The following is a 25,988-nucleotide window of genomic DNA, read 5'->3' as shown; positions in this document are numbered from 1 at the left end:
GTTTTGAGTAGACTCAACGAAATGAATGGGAAGTGCCATGAACAGTCCAAAGCAGTTGAGGTTGTCAAGGTGGGGTTGTTTGTACATGTGAGAAAAGCAACGAGCAACTAAATAAACTGTGATCTATGCAAAAGGTAAAGCCTTGTTTGGCGTAAGGTTGTTTCCTGTATTCCTAGAGTGGCTCACATAGGGCCCAGTCCATCACCCTTCTAGGCATTGCTCAAGACCACACTCACTTTGCCTAAGCCAAATTGTCTCCTATGCCTTCAGACTCCTTTCTACAGCATCCTCCTTTGACAAACCCAAACATTGTGTTGCCATTTCAAAATGCAGCTTTTCAGTTCAGAGGGGGCTTCTGGAGAGAAATTACAAACAAATCCTTCTACACTTGTTGGCGCCTCGTTGGGTTGTAGCCACTGTCTTTTATCACTTACACTTTTGCTACAGTAATATGAAATAGCATAGCTTTTGACTTCTCTGTGTTTCACTTTATGTTATGAACAAGTTTAATTGATTTCCACCACAGATCTCTATTTGTCCTCCTGCCCATAATTTCTCTTCAACACCACTGCTTTGCATATTTATTATAGAAAAGATAATATTTTATAAACTTCAGCAGGGCACCTTTGAAAATATTTGCGGTTTTTTAGAAACTGCAGGTTCTATTTTCACACCTCATTCGTAGTTAAATGCTTCCTCGTCGTATCCAATATTTCATTTTTGACAACTCATTAAAAATGGGCCAAATCCCAGAAAATATGGTCCTGTCATGTTGTATAATATATAGCGTGGGCCATATGCAATAGAAAATTGTTAGTTAATGGTTTAGTATAATTTCTCAGATTTTTTGGCTTTCGGTGGCTGGTGAAAACTGACTGTGAAAAATCCATGTGGTTAAATACAGCTCTGTTAAACATTTAAAATAGGCGGTACTCGTGGGAAAAGTGATTGGAGCTTAAAACTTGTACAAATTGACAGCCTCTCTTCACTCCATTTTTCATCCTAAAGAAGTCTGCAAATATTCTTAGCTCACATCATTATTGCTCATCAGTGGTTCTAATTAGCTAAACTGGAGTTTGTCTCGGTCATTGATCATCATCAACTCTTTGACAGTGCCTGAATTATGTTTTTTTCTTATTTGGGCGAACACTTTTTAATGTATTGTAGGCATGTACAGTGTATATTAATTGAATCAACCATATTTTTTTCCGACTGTGCCATTTACCTTTATAAGCAAGCCTTTCCTCTGCTTCCACCCTTTCCTCCCGTTTATCATACTTAAAATGTAGCAGTGGGTTCAATGATATGCTAGTAGCTTGAAGCATACAGCAATATTACTTAGCTCCTCTTCTGGGACCTTCCCTGTAATGAGTATTGGAAGTTATCCTATACCACCAGGAGGAGCTGGTGATAAAATTCTATACCAGGTTTTTAATTTATGCTGCAGCATCTACTCGCACCCGCTGTATGCAGAAATTGGAGCATTTACACAGTATATACAATGATTGCACATTTCTGACTTAGTTTGTACTGCAACCACCACTCTACTAAAGGCTGCTTATCGAAGGAACTCTCCCCCCCCCCCAAGAAGGTGTTAATTTTCTCCCTTTTATTTAATGGAATGTAGATACATTCTTGGAATTGTCATTTGTGCCCCTGTTACACACTGGGAGTGATATCTAATTGTGGTGTTCCACTTGTACAACAGACCTCAGCTGCATATAGGGGGCTTCTCTGCTGCCCTCCAGGTTTACAGCACCCTCCTGCTTGCTATGAAAGCGAGAGAGATCATGTGTGCAAGAGACAAAATAGGCCAGAAATTGGAGTTACAAGGAATAGGATGGCAGAGACTTTGCAGCAGTAAATTACAATTCTAGGATTATTATTAATTTAAGCCAATGAGGCGTTCATCCGGTGACCATCACATTTATTATGGCTCCTATGTAACACTATTTCCCCAAATGATTAGTCTAGTCATAGCATGCTCTTTCAAAAGAAATAATAAGTATACCCTTATTTATTATTTATTTCTTAAAATTTATACACCTCTTGTTTAAAAAGAAGAAACAAAAAGAACTTTCTCATTGAAGTATGTGAAGCTTAGGAGGACTTAACAGCATCGTTCCCTAGAGGTTGGGCTTGGAACAGACTTGTATAAAGCCTTGTATGAAAAACCAACATACACTCCAGATGTGGATGCTTTTTCTGTGCCTCTTCAAGGGTTGCCCACTTTGTGCATCTTTTCAATTTTTTTCCTTCTGGTTTCCCTTTTGTGTGAGGTACAGATTCTGTACCCACATCTACTACTTTTTGTCTGCTTACAGATTCCAACTGTTGATGGAGTTTTTGGCGCTCCTTTGATCACCTTTCATTTTTCAACACACCGTTGTCAGTTACCCTGTTCATAATGGCAAAAGTTGCTAAGTCAGGGTTCACTAGGTATACCAGTGCATTCATTTTTAATTAATGCAGTTAATTATCTTACTCTTTCCATGCCCTCTTTCCACTTATTGTAGGTGCTTTATAAATAATAATATTTTATCCTATTGCTATATACTTTGGAAAGCAATGACATCACCAAGCCAAGAAAAGGTGTAGGATGATATATCAATCTTTATTGGAATAAAAGATGTGGTTGCTAAAGCTCTCTGGTCCAAATCTACTGAATAAAAGGCAAATGTGTGTGGTTTTAGTCTTTCTGTATTGTATATTGAGTATGTATGTGTTGAGTAAACTCAGTGTTTTAGAACAGCAATGACCACTTTCTTCATCTTGAAACACTAGAATCTCACTGGCTAAGTCATTCAGGTTCCAGAATATTTTTTTAAAAAATCTCTCATTGGTGCTTGACTGAGGGTTTGGCTTCTCAGACTAAAAAACCCATCCTTGTTTGCACATTTCCCCCTCAGCCAGAAGATGACCCTTCTTGCATCCCCAGGGGGCTGGGCTAGATGTCCCTTTGGGTCCCTTCCAACTCTGCAGCTTTCCGATTCTATCAGTGAACTGACTGGGTCTCTAAAACTGTTGCTTCGCAACTGCGAGGTGAGAAATGACAACTGTGAAGGTGGAGATGCTCTTTGTCCAGCTGGCCAGTCTTCATTTGGAAATTTTTACATTTCCTCCAAACATTACCCACAACTAAATCAAAACTCCTGAGGCACAATTGATTGCAGGATTTGTTTAAGAACTGTATAAACAGGTTGCAGTGACTAAATGAAGAGTAAACCAGCAAACCTGATGAATGCAGCTGAGAAGCTGGCACCATTTGTTTTCTCTTTCTTTTCCCATATTATCATCCTAGTTGAAGTTATGATACACAGGTTGGGATGGTTGCCAATTTGGAACTTGACTGAGGAGAATAAATCATTAGGGAATGAAACATCTCAGCCCTGAATTTACCAATTGTTGACGGTTTGAGCACAATAGAACTTTTGCATTTACCAGTGGGGAAATGGCGATGGTCCTCAATTTGTTGCTCTTTTTATATCCCTAAAATGAAACCCAGATTTTATTTGATATCAATAATGAGGAAGCGGGGGAGTGCTCATAAAAAAGGCTTCATTTGCAAGATACTCCATATATCTTTTTTTCAAAGTAAGCATATCTAGTCTTGGTATCATAAATGCTGCTTCATTTAGAATAAAGTTGTCTTAGTTGTTTGCAGATAAAATTTGCTGTCACTTGCCATATGTTCCATGATTAATACTGCAAGGGCTGTCAGCCTCAGATAATTTAATTTCCCATGCTTTAAAATGACATTCATTATCAGGACATGAAAAATTCAAATGATTAGCAGCAAATTATGACTAATAAGTGTCAATATATTTTTGTTGTTTCTAGAGAAAAGCAGAAAGCTGAACTCAAGGACAGGAAGGTTTTAGAAATTTTGCAAGTTAAAGACGACAAAATACAGACATTGGAACAGGTTAGTGTTATATTTAAACTAACAGGTGAGAATAATGTTGCTTCTTCTAATTTGGCTTAATCCCTATTGTTCGAGTTCTGTTTCCTAAAGTGTAAAGAGCTACTAGAGGACCCTGGAGCTTATCCATCTCCCTGAACCCTACTGTATTTCTATATTGTTTCCAGTTTCCAACTTTTCATTCCCAGTTTTCAACCTAGAGATGAACAAAGTGTAGCAGTTTATGAAGTTGGCGAGAGCATTTCACTCAAATTCTTCAAGGCACAGCTCCTGTAAAACTAGCTGTCATTGTTTTTAAAAATATATTTTTATTAAATATTTTCTTGGTTTGCAAAGGTACATACCTTGTCTCTTTTTCAGGTTGTGTAGTCTTTCTTACAAATCAGTTACGTTTGTTGTGAGACATTAGTGTTGAGTACCGTATAAGGTTGGGGAAGAAGAGGGGGGAGAGATGGAGTGGGGTGGTGAGGCTTATATTATTTTGTATAGTGTACATGTGGGGTTTTGTGTCAGCATCAGCTGGGTAGGTTCTCTTTCTATCTGTTTATTACATTTCCTTGGTAGTGAGAGGTATTGGGGGGCAGGGTGTGGTTGGATGTCTGTGGTTGTCTGCAGTGGGGTTTGTTTGCATTTGTGAGGGGGGAGGGCTTGTTGGGTCAGGTAAGCCAGATTGATTCGTATGCTGTTGGTGGATTCCTGTTGTTGTCTTGTTGGGCTGTGTATGTGATAATGGGGTGCCATACTTGGGTGAAGGTGTCCTCTTGTATTTGTCCCCGTGTCAGTTTCAGTTTATTGATTAGCATTTCTAGTTAGGCCATTTCCCATACAGTTTGATACCTTGGTCCATGTTTATGCCTGACAGGTCTCTCCAGTGTCTGGCTAAGAGGCTTCTGGCTGCTGAGAGTAGGTGGGTTATAAGCTCTGTATAATGTGAGTGATCATTATGATCATGGAAGATGTTCAGTAGGGCCAGTTCTGGGGTGAGTTCTAATACAGTGGTACCTCAGGTTACATACGCTTCAGGTTATATATGCTTCAGGTTACAGACTCCGCTAACCCAGAAATAGTGCTTCAGGTTAAGAACTTTGCTTCAGGATGAGAACAGAAATCGTGCTCCGGCAGCGTAGCGGCAACAGGAGGCCCCATTAGCTAAAATGGTGCTTCAGGTTAAGTACGGACCTCCGGAACGAATTAAGTACTTAACATGAGGTACCACTGTACCTGTTTAGTTATTTTGCATATCTCTTGTAGGACTGCTGTCCAGAAGGGTTGGATTTTAGGGCATTCCTACCACATGTGGAGGTATGTGCCTGTGGAGGTACAGCCTCTCTAACATCTTGGTGAGGTTCCTGGGCATATCAGTGCCAGTTTCTGTGGTGTGAAGTACCACCTGCAGGTAGGCAATGTGTAGTTTCATGGTGTTTACGTATGAGGTGATGCATTTTCTTTTGGCAGGATTTCCTAATCTCCTCACGTTTAATGTAATTGCTTTTAAGCTAGACATTTCGCATGTCTATTTTATAGGACGATTCCCTGCCAACCCGTCTGGGTTGTCCTGTGTTTCTCACCTTATATTGTCTATCAAACCTAGTGTGTTGTGCTGGCATATAGTGTGGTGGGTGGGGGAAGAGGGGGTTAAGAGTTAGGGGTGGGCTGAAGATTGGGGGGCAGGTTATAGAAAGGAGCCTATATGTAGTTATATAGGTGTTAGTTTGTTTGTTATATAGTTGTTTGTTAGCTTGGACCATTTGGCTCCCAGCCGGTTGGTCCTGTGTCTCAGCTGGCATGGATGGCCTTGTCTGAGAACAGGCCATCCCCCCTTTTGCTTGTGATAGGGGTGGGTCGGTGAGACTGTGTCAAGCACCTTTATGGTGCTTGTGTTGGGTGTAAAGTTTATTGGTTTGTTGGGGGTATTAGGGTTGTGTGTGGGGGAGGTGGATTCTTATTTTTGTTTGTGTGCTTATTTTTTGTGTATAGCCATTGGAACGAGGGGTGCATGTGGTTGGAGGGGATGGGTTGTTGGGGTGGGTGGAGAGTTCTAATTGGTGGCAGTTGTTTTGGAGCAATATTTTCATTTATTATTTGTATTTGTTTCAGATAATAGTGATTTGAGCATGTTTATACGGAAGTAAATCTGTTCAATGGGATTTACTTCTGAGAAAGTGGGTATAGAATTGCAGGCTTAGATTCCTCCTTAGGCAATTCCTTAATAAGCCTTAAACACAAACATACTAATTGTCAGATCACAGTAGTGAAAGAAGCGGTGGACACATAAAAACTAATATACGTCTTTGAGTAAGTACATTTTTCTCTGTTACAAGCATTCAGCTTTCAGAAAACCTGTCAGTGCTGAGCTTGGCCACTTGGATGCAGCAGAAGATCTACTCAAAAACCATTAAAAGAGTTGCTTATCTTGATTTTTCTGTCTTTATTCTCTACTTATACCATGTTTATGAAACCATCAAATACTAAGGATATTTTCCCACATCATGTCTTTCAAGTGACCTCTTCAATTAATGCAGGTTTACATTAATCAGCTGTGCAGCTAGTTGTTTGTCAACCACATGGGGATTGCCACTTTTGCCTCATGTGCATCCTGTACAATTGGCTGTTTGAGATACACTTGACTAATTCTCATCCATATACACAGCCTAGGCCTACCCACTTTGAGGCACTGGTTTACCAAAATCCAGTAAGACACTTTGTCTTCTTTTTTTATTTTGATTTCACCTCTTTTCCAGGATGCTCAGTAGCATGCATGACTATCCTGGTTTTTATCCTGAGATTATTTCTCAGGTAGATAAGGCTAAGAGAAAAAAGAGGGGGTGAGTGTCTGGCTCATGGTCACCTAGTGAGCTTTGTAGCTAAGCAGGGGTCTCAGTCTGGGTCTCCCTGATTCAGAACTATTGCTGCTACAGTTGGGTGCAATTGTATAGGTTGCTGGTGGAAAACTATGGTTGTACCTGGAGACAACCTGCAGCCACTATAGATAGTGACACCTTGTGCCTTAACATCCTGAACTATCGTTGTCTCTCTAATGGCAGAGAGAACAGCAGTTAGTTTGTGGAGAAACAAGACACCCATGATGTTGGTAGCAAGTAGTGCAGAGGTCACCAGTGTTGTGTTCTCCAGATGTTGTCGGACCCCAGCTTTCATCAGCTCTAGCCAGCTTAGACAACAATAAGAGTTGTAATTTAACAATATATGGAGGGTACCATGTCAGCTGCTCCTGGATTCATGTCCATTAGCTGAAACAACAATTATTGTAATAACTGGGTGCTTATTAGGAATTGTTGGGTTAAACAAGAGAGGATGTTATCAGCTTGGATCTTCTTCTCTTTTACATGCTTCATATTAGCTCTGGATGTGCACTCACTTACTAATTCCCCTGAGCTGATGTTCTTCCTTGAGATGATAGTCACCCGGTATAGGGAACTGGAATGCTAACTGCAGCTTTGTAGGAACTGGCTTTCATTAGTTCTGGTAGTTTCTGCATTTCTGGTAGTTTTAATATTTTTCAAATTAATTTCATCTAACTATTGGTTATAATTGTAGCAGTTGGTGAGGAAAGATTTGTTCCGAAGGTGTAGTACAGAAGATTGGGTTATATCTAGTAGCATTAGGAATACTACATTGTATATGTATGCTGACCCACAGTTCATGATGAATATTCTGTTACATCTTTTGGGTAGCTAATTAGCATTTGTTATTTGTGAACTGCCATTTGGTCGTCTTGACATGTGGGTTAGCAAAATCATTAAAATCAGTTTCTCATTTTTCAACAGAAAACTGCCCTGAGCCCTTGGGATAGAGTAGGTTATAAATCTCAAAATAAATAAATGGAAACATCTTTTATTTATTTTTTAACTTTAAAATGAACACATATTTAGATCTTGAAATACTAATTTTGTGGGTGTTTTTTTTTAAAAAAAAGACCTGTAGTTCAATCTCTGTGCTTGCAAAATCATGAGCTTTAGTGTTTGCACAGTTGCGAAGACTATGTGTCATCATTGCAGGCACACAGATCAGAAAACCAATGGAGGGAATGTAATATGTGGTATGGCGTTAAGTTCTGTGAATTGGTTTCAGGGCTTGTTAATGTTAATTAGTTTAATACAGGTAATCACATACTTGAAACTGGTGCTAATCCACACTGCTTACACTGGAATCATCTGGAAATCAGTGATGTGTGTGTGTGGGAATCGAAGTTGGCGTTTGGAAAAAAATTATGTTGGCATGCATCAAATTGTGTTTCTCTGGAGAGGCATTGGCTTTCCTCTAGCAGAAAATACTACATATATATGTGCAGATTGTAACCATTGCATTGTTATTGTTAGCTGTTTTTATCCTATTTTATATCCATGAAGACCTGTAAAATGGGCTAAAGGCCACCCATTGAGCTTTGAGACTGCCTAAAGGTTTGAATTTGGACCTGGCTTTGTTGAGTCCCACACTCTGTTCCCATACACAACACTAAATAAAGCCCTACCCTTACCTTTGACTCTGACCTCTTCAAAGGTTTTCCCTTTTAGGATTAGTTCAAACTGCACATTTTTAATCTATGCAAAAGACCCTAACCATTGCTAAGCTGTGTGTCTCCATCAATAAATGCAATAAGCGAACCATGGAACATATAAATGGCAGCAATGTTTGTGGCCAAAACAACAACAATTCAGGGCAGCTTCCAACATGTATAAAAACATAATAAAGCATCAAACATGAATAATAGCAATCTGATCCAATATAAAAAAGTCAAAATGACTACACAGTGCCTTTGTGATACAAAGAATTCCTGGTGACACAGAAATTATCATGTCCACATTTTAGGTTTGTCCATGTCTGTTGGTGGCTTTAATACTATCTCAGGTGACAATGTAAATCTTGTTCCTCCTGTGTAGTCCACACAGTAGTCTCAAAATAAAATGTAAAGAAAATATGCTCATTTGTTTTTTCTCGGGAGATGAAAATTAAGGATGAATAAAAGTACAGTAAACCTTTACCTTCTTTTTTTATAGCACTGTTATTTAATTAGCTTTCAGTTTTGATCTGAAGAGACTAAAGCTAATCTTTTTGTCCTAGACCTTGTAATCTTTCAAAACCTTATCAACCAATTATACTCCAGAGGGGTTAAAACAGTACTAGCTGCCTCATTATCTCCACTTGAAAATCTTTGGCTTGCTGTGCAAATCTATATTAAAGCCCCCTTTAATAGGTCCAATTGAAAGAAACATAACTCTAGCTTCGAGCATTAATTAACTTTAATACATTTCGTTCTTAACTTTTACCTAGCCTATTTATTAATTCAATTTTCTATACCTTGATTAAATTAAAATCATATTGTAGAAGAAATTACTGTAATATTAATATTTTTTGAAAGATGGAACCTCAATAAAACGTTACTGGCAAAATGGGAATATTTCATCATGATAAAAAGAGACAGTTGCAAAGTGTCATGCAACTCTTGAGCAATTGTAAGAAATGTAACATGATTTTTGGAAGGCTTAAAAGAGTCCTGTACAATCATCAGCCAAAGTGCTGAATAGCCAGAATTGGAGTGGGGAACCTTGTCTGCCCCTCCCAATCTGACCGTGCCTCTGCTGAAAAGGGTATTTCGCTCATAGCTATTCATCATGATTTCTTCTTTAGATTCTAGTCCAAGCCTCCACCAGATAAAGGCCCATGGGGGCAAATTGTGACCTTTTCCCATTTGTTGCAGTTTTCTGGGGGGAGTTGGAATGCCTGTTGTTTTCATTGCTTTTTCATGTCTGTGTAGGACCATCTATCTAATCCTACTTGCTTCACTATACAGTCGTACCTTGGATCCCGAACACCCTGGAACTCAGACATTTTGATTGTTCAGGTTTGCAAATGTTATTTTTCTGTGGCTTCTGATTGGCTGCAGGAGCTTCCTGACACCAATCAGAAGACGCCAATTGGTTTTCAAACGTTTTGGAAGTTGAACAGACTTCTGGAATGGATTCCGTTTGACTTCCAAGGTACGACGGTATCTGTAGAGCTTTTAATCTCGCTGGATTTAGAAGTATATGGTGGAATTAGTGCCATTTATTTTCATTTTATTGCTGCCAGCTAACAATGTTGCATGGCTCACCTGTGTCTGGTGTGCATTGCTTGGAAAGGAGAAATTTTGTGTGCTGTTGTCCCTAAACCTAGTGAGATGGAATAGGGATGGGGGGGGATAGAAATGGGGTGCAGGGAGAGGAATAGATTAGAAGAAGAAAAAGTGGGTACAAAAAGGATGTGGAGAGAACAAAAGCTTGGAAGGGGGTAATATAGGATAAGAAAAAAAGGGAGGTAGCGTGTGACATGTAGTGTAGTAATCATAGATCACAGAATCATAGAATTGTAGAGTTGGAAGGGACTGAGGACCATTTAGCTCAAATCCCTGCATTGCAGGAATATTTTGCCCAATGTGATCTCAAACCCACAACGCTGAGATTAAGAGTGTTGTGCTCTACTGACTAAGCAAGCTATGCTTAGGGCAAATTCCGTGTTCATCTGTGGAGGCTTCCTTCGTGTTTTGAAACCCCGATTTTTACAGAGATCCACACTAAAAGTGCTCACAGTGACGTTGGAAGTCTGAAGTAATGTGTCCCAAAGATGTGAAATATACTAGCCTACCTGTGCTAGATACATAGGTACCTTCCGGCGGGAAGGTAAACGGCGTTTCCGTGTGCTGCTCTGGTTCGCCAGAAGCGGCTTAGTCACGCTGGCCACATGACCCAGAAACTGTACGCTGACTCCCTCAGCCAATAAAGTGAGATGAGCACCGCAACCCCAGAGTCATCCGTGACTGGACCTAATGGTCAGGGGTCCCTTTACCTGTGCTTTAAGACCTGCTGTGGTGCAGGGGTAGGTGGCAGGGCATTCCACACCTTTGCAATGACCACCTCTCTGAGGTGCTTCATGCTCCAACATTGTTTTTGTTAAGTTGTGGGCGAACATGTCAGACGACATAGCGATTCTTTAAACAGCTCTTCTTTATTCAGATGCCAGAACAGAACTAGGCTGAGGAGCTCAGTCAGCCTGCTTATATAGAGCTCCAGAACAATGCAACTGTTGCCATTTTCTAAAACTATCCAATCACTGAACGTCACTTTTCGATCCTTCATTTGCAATACAAAACTATCCAATCACTGAACGTCACTTTTCGATCCTTCATTTGCATAACTATCTACAGTATCCCCCTGCTGGCCCAGGGTGAGAACTTAAGTACATAACAGTTTTCATTTTCAGCAAGTGACTGTGGAATGGGGACAAATAAAGATCTGACCTGCCAGGCCAAAATTGTACCCCACTCAGTTGGTCAGGAGCTGCCTGGGCAGAAATCTGTATGCTGCTTCTAGTATGGCAAGCCAAAATTGGTGCAGGCTGGAGTGTTCCGGTGGCTAAGTAACTCCATCAACCCAATATACCCATTGACTCCCACTGGCATTTTTTTTTAATAAAAAAAATCTTGAGTTGGACTAGGACATTGCCTGATGAACATCTGTATCCTCTGTTTCTTGCTCCTGGGTATTTAATCTTCTTCATCAAAACAAAAATCTTCCTCATTTGCACAAATTTATGATGTGATGGATCCTTACATCCAGGCAATAGTTTCAAATCCCTCTCTTTTTGATATGCCAAATAGTAATATAATAATTGGTTTGCTTAATGATAAAATGTTTGTGTTTGTCACAAAACTGTGCTGCAGGTACAGGCAGATTAGATAAAATTGCAAATGTTTTGTTGCCTGGAAAATGAAATTTTGAAATGTGTTGATTTTCACATTATCATCATTATTAAACAATCTTTCTTAGAGAACATGTGGGCAACAAGAGGAGATAAACAACCTGGTACAGAGAAAGCTTGCTGTGGATGAGGAAAACGCAGTCTTGAAGACAGAGCTCTGCATCTTCCAACAGAAATGTAAAGATAAAATCCAGGAACTTAAGGTATATTGACTCGTACATAGTACTAAGATGGCCACAGCTTTGAAGTAGCTCTTTGAGCTGCATCTGTCTTTGTGGCATGGAAAGTGACAAGCTCAGAGGAAATATAGCCTTAGGCCTTAGGCTGTACCTTCCAGTCTTCTCTCACGCGCAAAACTCGGAGAAAGATGCTTTAAAGTGAAGAATCCACGCTTTGTAACTTTTGAATAAATAGTTAATGATGGAAATGGAGCAAAGAAAGTAGGAGTGTGAAGATGTGGCTTCGTGTAATTAGATTCTGATGGGACTGGCATTATTAATTGATAAAGCCGAGGTCTGGGAGGATATGTCTGTGTGGGTCTCAAAAATAGCTGGGGACAGCATCAAAGGCAGCTTGATCAATTAATGGGCTCTTTGCAAATGTGTACTCATCAAAGCTGTCATCCAGCTAAAAAATATGACCCTTCCACCTGCATGAAAGAGGCCAATAAAAGTACACAGGTGACCTTGGCCATCAAATATAGAAGAAGCTGCTGCGAGGGTAAAACTGCACAGTTTATATTTGCTGATTAGTTCTCACTTTTCTCCCCCCCCCTTTCCTTTCCCTTTTTCCTTGGTTTTGTTTTTGTTTATCGGCCCTTGTGGTACTGTTGTACAGGACACTAAGGAGTGTGCACTGAGAAAGGAAGAGCAAAGCAGACTGGTTATAAAAAACCTGGAGGAGGAAAATGAGGGATTAAGTACACGCTATGCTGACCTGCTAAATGACCTGGAGAAACTGAGGAAGCGGGAGGCACAATGGAGAATAGAAAAATCTGGCATTGAAGCAAAAATAAAGGTATGAGGAGGAAGAGGCTCCTGGATGTGATTTCGGCACCAGCTTCTCACAGGCTTTATGCTACATGTTATTTTCTTTAAATAACAAGTTATATATTCATAAGTACCAATGGGGACTGACATTCATTTACATTCCTTCACTTAAGACCCAAAGCTTTTTAAAAATTGATGTTGCAAAGCAGGAAGCTGACTTCAAATAGCCACCCTAAAATGTAATCATTAAATAATAAAAGATATTTCATTCAAATATAAACATGTAGGTTTTTTAAAAAATAAAATAAATAGGAATTATCCTATCCAAGATTTCTCCCCTCGGTGAGATTGGCAGCCCAGTCCTGTGCATAAAAATGATCTGACCCAAAGGTGGGTCATTCTGTTCCCAGCAGTCACCAGCCAGAACAGGTTTACTTGGAAGTAAGACCCACTGCAATCAATGGGCCTTACTTCCAGGTAAGTGTGCAAAGGTTTGCAGTGGTCATTTCATTTCTCTAATGTTAATGTCATGAATTACAGCATGTTGTAATTAATTGTTCTTAAACTTTGCAATACATTTCTATCATTCTTTAGAGAGCTCCATGCATGTTGAGTTTTTATATTGTATCATCTTGCTTTCAAAACAAACAGACAACTCTTTGGAGTGATTATGATAAATATGCTGACTCTTCCATTTTGTTAGGATGTCTCACATATACAGGTTTCAGCGTCTGTTTATGCATATCTATAGCAATATGTTGTGTGATGTATCTAGACTTCCGTGAGATCAAAATTATTAAGACTAAATGCCACTTACATAGCTATAGCATATTTGTTGCTTTTGCACAAATGAGACATCCACAGATAGATAAGCTGTGAATGCTTTATAAATTAGGCACTTTAAACCCTTGTATTTTTCTCATAGAGATTTGTTGCTAAGGCATGGTGCAGTTGTTGAGTGAATCTTGCTATTTCTCTGGACATAATCTATATTTCAGACGTGTGTCAGTGCATTTTATGAGGCTTGCCCCCTAGAATCCTGGGAATTGTAGTTTGGTGCTGCTGCGGATAATTCTTTAATAGATTCCTAGTCCCAATCTCAGAACTGCATTTCCCAAGGCTCTTTGTGGAGAAAAAATGACTATTGCATGAGGAGTGTGGCTGTGTCGATGGGTGAGTGTCAGTGACCTAGGTTTCACCTCGTACTATTCCTCACATTTCCCTAATTACTCCCTAGCTGTCTCCTGAACCCCTCAATTGCTTCTTCTAATCTCCTTCTCACTCACCTTGCTTCTCCCAGAGTCCCACCTTTTGCACTCTCTCTGCCTCTTCAAACTAGTTCCCTTGTTTTGCTCCCTCCTCATTTCCTCCTGCTCTTATGCTCTTTTGCCTCCTAAATCTTTTTCTTTCTATCACCATTTCTCATGTCTTGTCTCTTCCTTGGCTTTCTTCACTTCATCTTTTCTGTCTGTTTTCCCGTCTTTCAACTCAATCCGTTCTGTGCATCCCCTACTTTGTCTCTTTGATAACTTCAGCTTCCCTTTCGTCCTAAAACCAATACCACAAATGCCTTGAAATGTTGCTGTTGCTGCTCCTGTCGCTCCCACCAGCTTCCCCTCTGCCGGCCTCGTCTTTTAAATACATAGTTTTATTGATTTCCAGTATAGAACAATTACAAAAAGAGAGAAAAAAGGATACAAAAACAAAATCCCAACTTGCCCCCTTCCCTCCTCCAGAACAGATTAATCTAGTTAAATTTTCCAAAGTCTAATCTGTGATTTTGGTAGTTGCCATTCTTCAGTATTATCAGTAAAGTATTTTATGAAAGGAGAAGGAGAGAGTGGTGATGGCTGCTGCTCAAGCTGACCCCAGAACCGTGACCTATAGAACACTCTGACACAGATTTTCGTGGGGAACTCACACAAGCGAGCACTGGCCTGACTTCAAGAATAATGGCCGCTTGATCCCCGGAGCTCTTAGAAGAAGAGGAGGAGTTTGGATTTGATATCCCGCTTTATCACTACCTGAAGGAGTCTCCAAGCGGCTAACATTTTCCTTTCCCTACCTTCCCCACAACAAACACTGTGAGGTGAGTGGGGCTGAGAGACTTCAGAGAAGTGTGACTGGCCCAAGGTCACCCAGCAGCTGCATGTGGAGGAGTGGAGACACGAACCTGGTTCACCAGATTATGAGTCTACCACTCTTAACCACTACACCACACTGGCTCTCCCTAACCTAGGGTTAGGGTTAGAAAGCCATCAAGCAACACAGTCTGAATGACCTCTTAACAATCACAAAGAAACCTACCAAACCACCCAGCCACAGATCGACACCACACAAGATCTAGTCCAAGGGTCAACAAGAAGACCAAAATGGCATCGATTTAGGGAAAGACAGAAACCAAAGAGACAAGTTCCCCAGATAGTGAATACGCAACAGTACCAAAACATAACCTGGAGGAACTTGAATTGAAACTGAAAGAAGCCATACAAGGCTCTCTCATGGACTATGCAAAACCTGAAAGAACCAAATGACTCCCTTAGAGCAACAGATCAAAGAACTGAACTCCAAGATGGAAATTCTTATGGGCCTCCAGAAGCTTCCCCAGCTTCCCCAAACAGGTGGAGAAGAGAGACCCAGCAGGCTCTGGAGCAATAGAAAACACATTTGCTGCATCATCCATATAACAGCCCTTCAGATATTTGAAGATGGCTATCCTGTCTCCTTTTAATTGTCTCTTTCTCCAGACTGAACGTACACAACCCTTGATTCTCAGTACTTAGTTTCTAGATCTCTCGTCAGCTTTCCTCCTTGTGCACAGTCTCTGCTCTTATGTGTATATGACAGTCATTTGGAAACCTGTTCCTTTATATGGGAAACCAATTCCAAGAAGAAACAGTGTAATTTGAAGGAACTTCTACATTAGCATGCTTTGAATGCTATGTTGGATGGATTTTTTCAGAGTTCCTCACCAGTCGCATTCCTTATTTTGTGTTTTTGGGACATCTGAAGTTTTATCAGCTCTGCTGATGTTTTCCCCTTGTTAATATGCTTGACAACCTAGAGATCTAAATCAGAAAGCTTATTTTACTTTAGCAGACTATTTCCCAGAATGGAATTCTGCAATTTGAACTATTTACGATATTAGAGGTTTTCACAAAATGCCTGACCCCATTGCCTGCTCATTTGTAAAAGAAGATGTATACATTTATCTGTGTATACATGACCGGCTCATTAAAGCAAGCTCCAAGGAGGCAATCAATTCACATTGATCGCATTCTCACACTACTGTAACCTTTTTCATAATAAACGATGAGAAAATCTCTCTACTGTTCTGTGGCCCTGGAATAGGTAAGAGTCATGACCACTAGAAATTAGCAACAGACTCCATGCTTTAGTGTTTCCTGTAGCCAGCTGTTCTCTAAACTGTGGAGAACCCAAATCTAATGCCTGTACCTTTTAACTAGTGCAGTTACTAGAAATATGAAAACTCTATAGCCTCATGGCAAGGTGTGTGTAGGATGGTGGTCGGGGAACAGTAAGAAATATGGTGGAATCAGGGAGGAAAAAGGGGATTTTTTCTTTTTTCTAGGGGCACTTGGTAGAACCTCTGGCCAGTTGACACTGTCAGCATCTAGAGCATCAAGAACCCATGAGTCTGTGCATCCTTATGCCTGATGCACCTCAGCTTTCCATAAGTCCCACCTGAACCAAGCAAGACATAATTCCTTATTGTGAGTCAAGATAAGAAGCCCAAACCAGAAGACTTTATATCAGTTCACAACAGTGACTTGTTCTTATGTGATGTCCAGCAAACTTAACAAGGCCAATAACATTTCAGAAACCATTGAGAAATAATGTGTGATGATTTCATTTAGCACTTATTCATTAAATACAGTCTACTCTGGGTGCATCCATACTGATCTTATTTATGTGATCTGATTATGGGTGGTGGTGGAGAGAGTTTATTGCTCCACTTCTAAGTTTTCTCATGGATAGCTTGTACCTTGTTAAAAAAAAAAAAGTTTTTCCAAAATTTGTCTAGTGACAGGTCTCAGTGGTGTCCAGAGGCACCATTCTTGTTGAACTAATTTAATTTGATATTGTTCCTCACAATCCTGGTACTACTTAAGGCTCCCCTGTTTCCCCTTTTTTTAAAAGTGCCAGATACTGTATTTCCAATGCAAATTTTTCATCAGTAGTCAAATCCACAACAAAAATCTTTGTGCCGCATCTGTCTACTACTGCTTCTTCCTACAGGTTGGATGCAGAGTTCCCATGAACTTTGCTCATGGGATGTTCCTACTAGAGGAAGCAAGGGAGGAAGTGATTTTTGCTGATTCCACCTTCCCTCTGCAACCTTCCCACAAACAGAGAGAGTCCTTCTCCTCATGGAAGGAACATTGTGGTTTTAACCTTCTAGCTTTGGAAGTGACTTCTGTAAAAATACACGTGTCTACATGGTCAGGTATCACATTGAAAATGAATAGCTCAGTTGGTAGAGTTGGGTCATGGATTCGAGTTCCACGTCGGGCAAAATATTCCTGCATTGCAGGGGATTGAACTAGATGACTCTTGTGGTCCCTTCCACTTCTATGATTCTATGAGCTGATGTTATGCTCTGAATTTGTGTGTGATAATGTTACTTTTAATTTTTTGAAGTGGATGCTATCATTGCATCGTGAATAGCAGACCTGTATTAAGCAGTTTTGGCTCTGCAGCAAAAAGGCTATGTTTTAATTTCATTTACAACAAAAAGCCACCATCTACAGCAGCTCTTTTTTGGCACCCACATGAAACTTTTGAGCCATGAGTTTGCCATTCTTAGTTTGAGCTGGTAACTAGTAATCTATGAATTAATTGGAGTCGCAGAGTTTTCTTGGTAGACAGAACTTAATTCAAAGAGCCAAGCTTCCATGATGTGATGAGGGTTGTTTTACTGCCCACACCATTATTTAATCTAGCTGCAGATACCATTTTAGTTTGCTAAGCTTTTAGTGTGAGTTGAAGTTCCACCTCCCTATTGATGTTGAATTGTTTTATCCTGCTGTTGGTTATGGCTGATTTTAGTAATTTGAATTACATTTTTTTTAAAAAATTCTTTTACGCAGCTTGGAGTTTTCTAAATACAGAAGAGCAGGGTGTTGTTTTCTTAAAAAGGCGCAAAAATCGATACTATTTTTGATCCTGTTATAATGATGTGCATCCTTTCATTTCTTGTTTAATTTTGTCTATAGCATAATATATGTTTTCCAGAATTTGGAAGCTGATTTAACAGAGGCAAGTGGGCAAATGGAAACCTTACACAGCAAATGCAATGATCTGGCATCTCAGCTGGGTGTTAAGCAGACTGAACTAACACAAAAAGACTTGGATGTGGCCAGAACTAGGTATGTGTGCAGTGTTTTTATAAAGGGCTTGTGAGCATTCCCATGATAACGATTATGGGGCAACATCAAATGGTTTGCTTTTTGTAGTATGTTTTGCGCATTATGAAAAAAGTTTAGAATGTCTACTGTTTACGCAGACTATCTCAATGCCTTTTGACTTCTGTTATGGACATTATTTAAAAATTGCACATCTCTAATTAGCATTGGGTCAAAGAGTTCTCCGTCTCTGCTGCAAGTCACAAAACATCAATATGATTAGTAACATAAGCAATTAATTTGAGAGGCTAAATGCCCGAAACTGACAAAAGTTTGAAGCCTAACTTTCACTTTTTAATTAGAGTTAAGTCTGACAGGTCAGCAGGAGTCTGCTGCTAAAGGTTTAAAATGTTGTGATTTTAGCTTTATCTGAGCGTTTCACATATTAAGTTGGATCATGAGGATTAATACTGCATGTATGAAATATGACTGACACGTAAGGCAAGTCTGAACCAAGAAGCACAAGCAGGGCAAACTTACGTTTCGGCTAATACGACTGTTGCTATGCGGGAGCTTAGATCAGTGTAAATAATTGGAATCTTATGCTGTCCCCAAAGAAATGTCCAAGCACAATTAACAGCAGTAGAAAAATGAGGGAACGTATTAATGATGACAGCCACTCAGAACCCCTAGGAACTGTCTCGCAATCACCAATCACAGTGTTGCTGCAGATGATGTCCCGTATTAAGTGTGCATAGATTGTGCAGACAGTGGCCATATTTTGGATGTGAGCTGGCAGTCAATGGCTAGGCAAATTAGTTTGTTCTTGAGCCACACTCCTTTCTACCTCACAGCAGGGGACTAAACCTAAGACATCTTTCCTGGAAACACTTTAGAACCCCTTGAAGCTATCCCACCAATGCAGGAACCTTTTGGGTAGTGCTGGTACGACACATATTGCTGCTGCTCCCTGCTCAAGTTGGCATTGTCTGTTCAGGCATAATGCCTGGAAAGAGCTTATATCATCTCCAAATACTGATGTTCTGAATGGCCACGGTGCTTATCTAGCATACATTTAGCTTTCCATAGAAATGCCATGATGCCTCTTCCGTTTGCTTCCACTCTTTACTACAAGTTGCTACAACTCTCATCATCTCTGCACACTGGCTATGGTAGCTGGTACTGATAGAAGTTGTAGTTAAACAATACCTTGTGAGTCACAGGTTGGCCACCCTTGTTTTGCAATTTTATTTTCTCCCATGGCCTTTCTGTAACTTTTCTCTATGTGCATGAATTTAAACATATATGCGCATGCACACAGAAGATAGATTTCTATTATTTGCATACTACCTTTCATTTCAAATAAATACAAAAGCAGTTTATAGGACATTTAACAATAACAATAAAAAACCAGTGTGTCTGAAGAAGTGTGCATGCACACAAAAGCTTATACCCAGAACAAACTTAGTTGGTCTCTAAGGTGCTACTGGACAATTTTTTTATATACGTATTTTTCACTCTATAACACGCACCCGACCATAACACGCACGTAGTTTTTAGAGGAGGAAAACAAGAAAAAAAATTCTAAACGAAACAGTGGATGTATGAGTTTTGTGGTTCATGCTGTGGCCACAGACATGTGATCTGACAGTGAGTTTGGAGCAGCCCAATGCAAAAATCCTGAGGATCCATGCTTTGTAACCACGTTTTTGCACCACTGCGGCCCCAGGCAACAGTGGGTGTGTAATTTTTTTGGTGCAAGATGTAGCCATGGACATGCTATGTGATCTGATGGTGAATTTGGGGTGACCCAGTGCAAAAATCCTGAGGATCCATGTGGATCCGTGCTTTGTAACCACGTTTTAAGTGGGGAGGGAAGGAAAAGCACTCAAGGGACAAGGAGCACGCGTGGGGTGTGTGGAGAAGGATGCTGCTAATAATGCAGAAGAGGGGTTTAAGGGGAGAAGGAACACGTGTGGGGTGGGTGGAGAAGGATGCTGCTAATAATGCAGAAGAGGGGTTTAAGGGGAGAAGGAACACGCGTGGGGTGGGTGGAGAAGGATGCTGCTAATAATGAAGAAGAGGGGTATAAGGGGAGAAGGCTCCTCTCCTCTCCCACTTTGCTCCTTTAAAGCAAGCAGGCTCTGCTTTTCTCCCTCCTCCCCGCTCCTCCCCGGCTTAGCGAGCTGAAAAACTTTGCTGCTATGTAGCGAGCTGAGTGGGGAGGAGAGAGGAACAGACAGCCTGCTTGCTTTAAAGGAACCAACCGGACAGGAGCCGCTTACACTCGTGTAAGTGACTCCTCTCCTCTCCCACTTTGCTCCTTTAAAGAAGCAGGCTCTCTGTCCCTCTCTCCTCCCCACTCAGCGGCTCTTCTCCCGCTTTGCTGTTTCAAAGCGAGCCATGGAGGAGAGAAGGAAGGGGAACCATGGATCCTCTGCTCAGGACTGCAGCAGATCCCCCCACCATTCGTAGGCATTTGCTCCATAACACTCACAGACATTTCCCCTTACTTTCTAGGAGGAAAAAAGTGAGTGTTATGGTGCAAAAAATACAGTATTTCGACTGTGTCAGACCAACATGGCTACCTACCTGAATAAAAACCCAATAATCAGTGGCCTGCTTCAGAGGGAGATCAACTTGTAAGGGAGGTGCCACATGGTGAAATCCCTTCCCTGCACCCCTGTGAGGTAGACATCTGAAGGCTGTGGTCTGGTTAAGAGGGATGCTTCCACAGTTCACAGTAATCAGATTGGTCATTGTGGGAGAATGAAATTCGCTCAAATCACCTGGTTATTTAAGGCTTTATAAGCCTGTACTTAAACCTCAAACTTTGCTCAGTATCTGACAGCCAGTGCAGCTCTTTCAGAACAATTTTACATGCATGCAGTGATAAAGTGGGCTCTTGTCCGTGGAAGATTGTGCCACCATAGGTCTTCGTTTAATGTGTCACAAACCTCCTCCTTGTTTCTGCAGTAACAGTCCTGTCCTCAGGCCGGCATTGGAATGTTTACCCATTGGGGACATCGTGAGACTCAGAAGCAAAACATGCAAAGGTTTGCACTGTTAACACAGCTGCCCCTCTGGAACATTTGCACTTTATATTCTAGGCAGTAATTCTTCTATACGATGTCCATGACAATAAGTAGCCTTCAAGGAACTTGTGTGGTGGTGACAGAATTGTCCGTCTTTACAGTGCACAAAGCCAAGAAAAAGATAATGCAATTCACTATGCAAGTAGGAAGGGGCAAGAAATCTCCTGATACAGTGGTGCCCCGCAAGACGAATGCCTCGCAAGACGGAAAACTCACTAGACGAAAGAGTTTTCCGTTTTGGAGGTGCTTCGCAAAACGAATCTCCTATGGGCTTGCTTCGCAAGACGACAATGTCTTGTGAGTTCCTGCTGGTTTTTCCCCCTTTTCTCCCCCTTTTTCTAAGCCGCTAAGCCACTTATCAGCTGATCCGATCAGCAGATAAGCCACTAAAAGCCGCTAATAGCGCTAATCCGTCAATGGCCTTGCTTCGCAAGGCGAAAAAACCGCTAGACGAAGAGAATCACAGAACGGATTCTTTTCATCTTGTGAGGCACCACTGTAGTAGTGTTGAAGAAATTAGCATGATATTCATTGCTTATAACCCTATAAGGCTCTTATTCTGTACCTATAAATAAACATACAATTATGACCGTGAAAGATCTACAATCCTTGTTGTTAGTATACCAGTAAGACAAATCTACAAAATATCAGCAAGGGTTATTCTGAGGATGACAGATACCATGGGCATGATGTATGTTCATAATTGCCACATCTAGCATCCGGATTGGTGGCAGCTGCTTATATTAAACTTTGGAAAGTTGCACTTGAAGATTGAAACCACTAAGATTCACAGGACTTAATATTCAGTTCAGGTGTGAAAACCAATGTTCCTTTGAACTGGGTGCTTGGAATGGGAGCCCAGGTGAAACTCTGACATACTTGCTTTGTGGTGAAGGATGTGGTGAAGTTCTTTCTGAACCCTCCCCCATTTCTTCTCCAATTGTCCAACTTAAAATTCTTTTTATTTCTTGCTGTATCTTTTCATTGTCTGTGGTGCATACCTATTATTGGCTCCCTACAGCTCACAATGTGCAGATTCTGAAATCAGCTTCAGGAATGGATGCTCCTTCCTCTACCTCAATTTAACACTCCGTTTCAAGTGCTGGCATTAGCACTGCCCCAGCGTACGGCTAAGTTAACCATGGCTCAATTAACCAGGGTTCTCAAAACCACTTGAAACCCCATTTTCAGTCACCCACATGGTTTAGACTGTGCACACCACTTGATGACTAAAGCTTAAGGCATTAATCTGTGTTCAGTGATCTGTGGTATTATTCCACTATGTTGCGGGGAGCTTCCTCTGCTAAAATTGTGTTGCGTTGGCTACATCACAAAATGGCAATGCCTACCTTTATTACTTGGCCAGAAAACTAATAGGGGAAGAATGACGTCATTGCTTTTAATTACCTCCCCTAGTCTCTGTATTTGCATGATAGGAACTGGCATAAATGTAAATGTATCCCTTTCTTGTTTGTATTATTTTGGCAAAATTACTACTTTATTCAGTCCATGCATGTTCAGAAACCTGCAAAGTTGAGCTGTGCACCCAGCAGAATTACAGCTGAAGCAGCGAACCACTTACTAGCAACCCTGTCGCTTATGCTCAGGTCCTTTGTTCTGCTTTGTTGTTTAGACATTTACTTGTAGGGCATTAACCTTGAAATTTGCAGATAAATGCTTGGAATTGTGAGCTTTGAGGTCTCTTCCTTTTATAGTCTTTGCGAGGCTCCATTAAAACTGCTAGGTTTTGAAAAGTATCCTGTGATCAACTGCAGCATCCCCGCTGCTTGGCTGCTCTATCTCTTCTTACAATGTAATGACTGTGCTTTCTATGAAAGTTCGCTCGGCAGGAGAAGGCTTTGACTTCAGCAGCTGTGGGAATGAACAGAGCAGCTGCCTGACCTAAAGCTCTTTCATACACACACACACACACACACACACACCCATAGAAAATCCTCACTTCGTCCACCAGTCTGGTGCCCTCCATGGCAAATTTCAGAAGTGGGGAGAAAGGGCAATAATTCCATTTTAGGCATCAGATTTTACTGACTTTGGTATCTGCATCAGGGAAATGTTAATTTAATTAAAGTGCATTGTTGTAGCACCTGAGAGCAGGTACTTGCTTCAGAAAGAGCAAATTATAATACATGGGTTTTTTTTTGTGAGAAATGATAATAATCATTTTTAAACAGGGAGATCCTTGAAGCAACTCCACAAAGTTAAATTAGGAGAGGGGATATTGAAAACTTGAGATCAGCATAGAATCCAGTGGGTTTCATCATCCTTAAATCAATAGCTAACGTTAATCTAGCCTCCATTCTATTACCTGCATTTCTTTAGGGGACCCCCAAGGAGATCATAAGCAATGCAGAATGGAAACATTCGGAAGTGCAGGGCAGACCACATTATACCAGTGCCAGGAATCTCAGCACATGATATACTTGTAATTGGTGTTTCAAACAAGCGACCCCTCACTGTTGGGGAAGTTATAACTGGCATAACACATCCAGTTTGTGCACAAGATAGTTTCACCGTGCAAGTTGGGCTATGAATATAATCTAGAGCGGACTGCACATAGGCAGATTTTTGCTGTGTTGCTTTCACATCCGCTAGCACCATGGAACTTCCCTGCTGAGTTTGAAACACCCCAAAGTTTAAATACAAGATTGAAGAATTAGTTATTTAAAAGAAAGACTATTGTGGCACTTTAAATACTATACTAACAGACTAATTGTGGCATAAGTTTTCAAAGCACAAAGTGCTCTTTTCTGGTATTTATAGACCTTCCTATTTGTAGGTTTACAAGACAGCCTACAATAAAGTTTAATTAAAAATTCATCCAGTAAAATTGAACAGATTAAAAATGTGTTGTAAAGATAAATTGCCTAAAAAACTAGCAGTCAATTAAAAGGCATTGGAAAATAAAAAAGACCTTTCCCTGTTCCTGAAATGATATCCTGAAGTTAGCCTCCCTGGGAAAGCTGTTCCACAGCAAGGGTGAAAAGAGCCATCCCAAATAGTCAATATAGAATTGTCACAGGCAGTTTCTCTTGTATTTCCTGGTAATGCAGTCCTACTTTTGCAAGGTACTCAAGAGGCTCGTGGTTGTGCAGCTTCAGATGTACTTGGACGAAGAAACAGGTTATCTTCACCCATTTTCGCCTGGCTTTGGTTTTCGTACCAAGACAGCTTTGGTTAATCTGGTTGATCACCTGCTTTGTGAGAGATGGGGGAGTTCAAGTATGTTGGCCTTGTGGCTTTTGATACAATCACCCCACCTTCCCCCCCCATCCAATGGTTGGGGTCACAGGGTTAAGGTGTTTTTGCTGCTACTTCCAGGGCCACTTCCAGAGAATAGCATTGGATTACTTCTGCTTGGCCCTCGTGGCAGTTACGCTGTGGGGTCCCACAGGTTTCCTCCTTGTCCCCAGTACCATGTAACATCTAGATATAGAGCTGGGTGAGGTTGCCAGGGAGACTGAGAGTCTGCACCACCAATACACTGATAGCTAACGTTATCTGTATTATGCATCTACATATCATCCAAACCCGGTACTGGAAGGCATTGGCGAGCTGGAAGAGGGCCAAAAAACTGAAACCGCATCTTGACAAAATGGCGGCACTGTTGGTGGGCAGTTCTCATGTCTGAGAATTGGATGTTTGGGCTTTTCTGGAGGGAGTTGTAAAGGAGCAAGTGTGTAGTTCAAGAATGCTCCTAAACCCAATAACTTCACTAGAAACCCAGGTTTGTTTAGCAGCTGTGGTCATTCCTGGATTGAGATTCCCTGGTGGCAGTTTTGCTTGCTCCAAGATCTCCCATTTGGATTACTGTAATGCACTCCATATGGGTTACCATTGAAGGCAGTCTAGAAACTGTAGCTAGTGCATAACATTGCTGCACAGGTTTTAACAGTTTCACTAGTAGGGAGTCATAATTTCCACTGGCTGCCTTTATGCTACTGAGCATCTAGCATATGTTTCCATTCTTCCAGTATGAAAAGGCATTATTTTGTCAACTATCTGTTAGCATATTAATTCTCTTGAGTCTTCTGTTTGTTCTGTTACATAATTCATGTCCCTGTCATCTGAATTTCTTTCCTCCTTTGGGTTTAAATGGACACATAACAATGTTTCTGTCTGTTTGTTTCTGTAAACAGCCTGCCATTTTAATGGCATTAAGTACCTGATTCATACGGTAAATCTACACAAAATGTTGTTCCTCTGTAATAAAGAGAAGCTAAGATTTTAAATTTTTAAAATCTTAAGATCCTAAATAGATTCAAAGAATACTGAAAATAAAAAGCAAGATCAAAATATATAAATCAAACGGAACCACTGTTTTTAGCTGTGCTTTTAATGATCACATAGCTGCTCTCATAAGAAATTCTGAATTGCTAAACATTTTTGCTATATAGTAGAATGGAAAATCCGAAATTCAAAACCTAAGCCTTCTTTGAGTGGTATTCAACAAAGTTTTACACAGAATAGACCTGTTAATATTATTCAGTCTAGCATAGTCATGTTCATTGATTTCAGACAAGTGGAAATGTTTGCACTGGCAGAGTGGTCTGCTTAGCACTACGTTGAATTCTACCCCCTGTCTTTGGCCTGATATAAGGTGGGTCTTTCCAATTCCTTAAACATCACAAGAAGTTTCACAACACCTCTTTGGACTAGTTCTGTTACATGTGTTCTGTTATGTGTTCTGTTATGTGTTCTGTTACATAAACTCCTTAGTAGGACATTTTTACTGCAAGCATATTTTATCAGGAATCAAAAAAGGTATGAATAAAAACAGTGAAAGTCACTTGCATGTATCCCTTCTTATGTTTTTGCTTTAAAAAGTATATTGAATAATGAAAGG

General features: G+C 40.6%; 1 protein-coding gene across 4 annotated transcripts in view; it reads left to right on the top strand.

Annotated features, from left to right (window-relative positions):
• CNTLN (centlein) overlaps positions 1-25,988 on the top strand; it is a 168,234-nt gene that overhangs the window by 22,797 nt on the left and 119,449 nt on the right. For 3 of the 4 annotated variants that reach the window (XR_014520625.1, XM_083482218.1, XM_083482217.1), the window contains exons 3-6: positions 3,841-3,925; positions 11,743-11,877; positions 12,512-12,691; positions 17,920-18,053. Coding sequence is in view for 3 of the 4 variants with exons in the window: in XM_083482218.1 (XP_083338344.1) it covers positions 3,841-3,925; positions 11,743-11,877; positions 12,512-12,691; positions 17,920-18,053 (534 nt within the window). In the remaining variant the exon portion in view is untranslated. Of the gene's footprint in view, positions 1-3,840; positions 3,926-11,742; positions 11,878-12,511; positions 12,692-13,749; positions 13,837-17,919; positions 18,054-25,988 lie in introns of those variants that run through there. The other variant, XM_083482219.1, reaches the window with a different exon arrangement.

Source organism: Podarcis liolepis, assembly GCF_965112155.1.
Source record: "Podarcis liolepis genome assembly, chromosome: 17".
Lineage (NCBI taxonomy): Eukaryota > Metazoa > Chordata > Lepidosauria > Squamata > Lacertidae > Podarcis > Podarcis liolepis.
This window is presented reverse-complemented; position numbering and strand designations above follow the sequence as displayed.